The following is a 3,558-nucleotide window of genomic DNA, read 5'->3' as shown; positions in this document are numbered from 1 at the left end:
CCTTGTTCTTGATGAACAGAGCATCAGGATGCCTCCCATGTCCTTGTTCTTGATGAACAGAGCATCAGGATGCCTCCCATGTCCTTGTTCTTGATGAACAGAGCATCAGGATGCCTCCCATGTCCTTGTTCTTGATGAACAGAGCATCAGGATGCCTCCCATGTCCTTGTTGATGAACAGAGCATCAGCACTATTCAGGCATGACGTTGGCATGCAGAACCATTACACCCGGACTGGCTAGAAACTTATTAAAGTCCTGTGCCCAGATCTCAGTGCAGCAACCAAAGAGGGAGCTGGAGAGCTTGGAAGGGGTTCAAAGGAGAGCTACAGCGTTGATTAAAGGCCTTGAAAAACAAGAACCATGAGGGAAGGTTAAAAGAACTGTGATTACTCAGGCCTGAAAACAAGCAAAGACTGGAGGGTAAATTAACAATGGAATTCCAATAAATAAAACTCTTATATGGCAGATGGTGATCGGTTATTTTCTAAACGGGCTGAGAGCAGATGAAGAAAATCTGTACTTTAGGATCAGAAATTTAGTCACATGTAAAGAAAATTTTCCTAAAAGTAATCAAATTCTTTCAGTGCCAAAAGCATTTACCTAGTAGTAGATTTGATGTTCAGGAGGGTCTAAGTACTATCTCAGGACCGTGGGTCACCAACTAATGATTATTACATAGGAAGACTGCTGAGTAGGGCAGGGGGTAGACAGGCAGTGAGAGAGGGAGAACAAAGTGGGGCCTGCTCTTGAAGGGGGGCTGGAGAGATGCAGGAGAGGAGTTGGGGGACACAACAAGGGAAATGCAGAGTGGAGCGGTTTTAAGAAGGCTTATTCCTTTTTCCTGTTTGTACAGCGGATCCACTTAGAGGTTCGAGTTGGACGACATAACCTTGATGCAGCCATTGCTCAAGCGAAGGACAAAGTTAATGAAGTTAGCTTTAAGCTGGAACATCTAATTGAGCAAATTGAGCAAATAGTCAAAGAACAGAGCTATCAAAGGGTCAGTGTGCCTATTCAGCTTATTTTATCTCTTCCTGCCGGGAACACAATTCTGGAGACAAAGCCCCCAAACCACAGAAAGGATAAACTGCCTGTTCCTCGGTCATTCTCTCTGAGCTAGCACTGTGGGGACACTCGGGGTGAAGGGAAAGAACAATCTTTCACTATCTGCCAGACTGTGAGCTCCTCTAGGAAAGGGGACTGCAGCTCATTGGCCTCTGGGGTGTGGGCTTAATAGAACGAATAAATGCTCCCAAACACACCCAACGTGTATGAAGAGGCTCCGTATGCCCATTTTCTAGATCAGTTTTATTCTGTGACACTGTGTGTTTCCCGGGTCACTGTGCTCAGTGGACTCTGGTCAGACATGGGGTCAAATCCAGACTCCAGTTTCCTTACCTGGAAAATAAGAGGAGGACAGTGCCCAGCTTGAAGTAAAGTAAGGACACCAATCTTTTTTTTTTTTTTAAAGATTTTATTTATTTATTTGAGAGAGAGAGCATGAGAGGGGGAGGGTCAGAGGGAGAAGCAGACTCCCCGCCGAGCAGGGAGCCCGATGCGGGACTCGATCCAGGGACTCCAGGATCATGACCTGAGCCGAAGGCAGTCGCTTTAACCAACTGAGCCACCCAGGCACCTGTAAGGACACCAATCTTGAAAATCTATCACTGTTGGCTGACATTCACTTGCTTGATGGTGAGAAATAAAATGAATAAGATAATAGATCAAATAGCATCTATTTTCCATCAAAATACAAAAATATGTTTTATTTAAGGTTGATTCTTAATCCTTATTTTTATTTTTTTTAAAGATTTTATTTACTTATTTGTCAGAGAGCGAGAGAGAGCACACAAGCAGAGAGAGAGGGAGAAGCAGACTTCCCGCTGAGCAGGGAGCCCGATGTGGGGCTCTATCCCAGGACCCCGGGATCATGACCTGAGCCAAAGGCAGACGCTTAACGTCTGAGCCACCCAGGCATCCCTAATCCTTGTCTTTAGCTAACAACATACCCTGACTTAGAAAATCAGATACTGCACTTTGGTATATTAACTGGAAAATATTAAATATCTTCAAAGCATACAGCACCTTCCCCTCAAATTCACAGTTAAATACTGTAAGAAACTAAACCTGCCTATTTCTCTTCCATATAGGACCGTGAAGAAAATTTTCGAATGATCAGTGAAGATACAAATAGCAATGTTTTATGGTGGGCTTTTGCACAAACATTAATCTTTATCTCAATCGGAATTTTCCAAATGAAATACCTTAAAGACTTCTTTATAGCTAAGAAACTCGTTTAAAATGTTGATAAAGACAAACAACTACCTGCTAATTTACATAATGTTTGAGTTAACCAATCAAAATACATTCATAACCATGTACTGCTTTTATCATTTCAAAGATGATCAGAGATTGAAATTAATGTTACACTGATAAAATATTACTTTAACTATGTAGCCTTTGAGCTTGATTGAATAAGCACATCATCCAGTTCTTATTTTAGCTTGGTGTAGATCAGCACTGTCCCATAGAAATAAAATGTAAGCTACATATGTAAATGTTACGTTTTCTGGTTGCCACATTAAAAAGGTTTTTTTTAGAAGGGTAAAATTAACCCTAGTGATATGTATTTAACCCAAAACACCAAAAATATTACCATCTTAATTTGTAAACAGTAAGGTTCCTGAGATAGTTCATGTTGCTTTTCCGATACAAAGTCTGAGAAACCCAAGCATGTGCTACACTCAAAGCACAGGTCAGTTTGGCCCAGCGCATTTCAAGGGCCCAGTGGTCACATGACATTCACAGCTAGGACACTGGACAAAGGGAGAACGCCCTTTCCCCACCACTGTATTCCTCTCGGCAAGACCCATCCTGAACTTCTGCTTTCTCTACTTCCCTGCACGACGGCGCCCTTGTCCACACAAGCAAACGGCCCGGGTTTCTCTGCACCAGGTTTTCTCACTTGGGCCCCAGCAGGCACCTGCATGTGGATGGAAACTCCGCTCCCCAAGCCATGGAGGGCGCCATCCGAGGAGTGCCGCTGTGAAATGTCACCTCCATCTGCTTTCTCTAGCTGTTCACTCTGAAATAGGGACACGCTCACTGCACGAGGCAAGAGCAGCACCAGGAGCCCCCGCCCCCCCAGCTCCACGCAGCCAGTGTCCGGGACAGGGACCCCCCAGCCACACCCCAGGTCCAGCCCTTCACGCACGTGGCAGGTCCCCCAGCTCACAAGGTCAGTGTCCTGGACAGGGACCCCTCAGCCCCACCCCAGGTCCAGCCCTTCACGCACGTGGCAGGTCCCCCAGCTCCACGTGGCCAGTGTCCGGGACAGGGACCCCACAGCCCCACCCCAGGTCCAGCCCTTCATGCACGTGGCAGGTCCCCCAGCTCCACATGGCCAGTGTCCGGGACAGGAACCCCTCAGCCCCACCCCAGGTCCAGCCCTTCACGCACATGGTGGGTCCCCCAGCTCCACGCGGCCAGTGCCCCGGACTGGGAACACCTGGAACTCCGGGTCAGGCCCTTCACGCACGTGGCAGGGCTACAGTGAC

The 3,558-nt window shown here is 46.7% G+C and overlaps 1 protein-coding gene across 1 annotated transcript; it reads left to right on the top strand.

Moving 5' to 3' along the window:
* Nucleotides 1–854: 854 nt before the first annotated feature.
* On the top strand, nucleotides 855–2,371 carry LOC102750969 (transmembrane emp24 domain-containing protein 11; the record flags this gene model as incomplete). The annotated part of the gene is made up of 2 exons (XM_081810176.1): nucleotides 855–1,001; nucleotides 2,152–2,371. Coding segments are annotated over 2 exons (297 nt in total), but the record flags the coding sequence as incomplete, so codon positions are not given.
* Between the last annotated feature and the right edge of the window lie 1,187 nt (nucleotides 2,372–3,558).

Source organism: Leptonychotes weddellii, unplaced genomic scaffold (assembly GCF_054177405.1).
Source record: "Leptonychotes weddellii isolate Sample4059 unplaced genomic scaffold, ASM5417740v2 HiC_scaffold_19462, whole genome shotgun sequence".
NCBI classification, from domain to species: Eukaryota; Metazoa; Chordata; class Mammalia; order Carnivora; family Phocidae; genus Leptonychotes; species Leptonychotes weddellii.
This window is presented reverse-complemented; position numbering and strand designations above follow the sequence as displayed.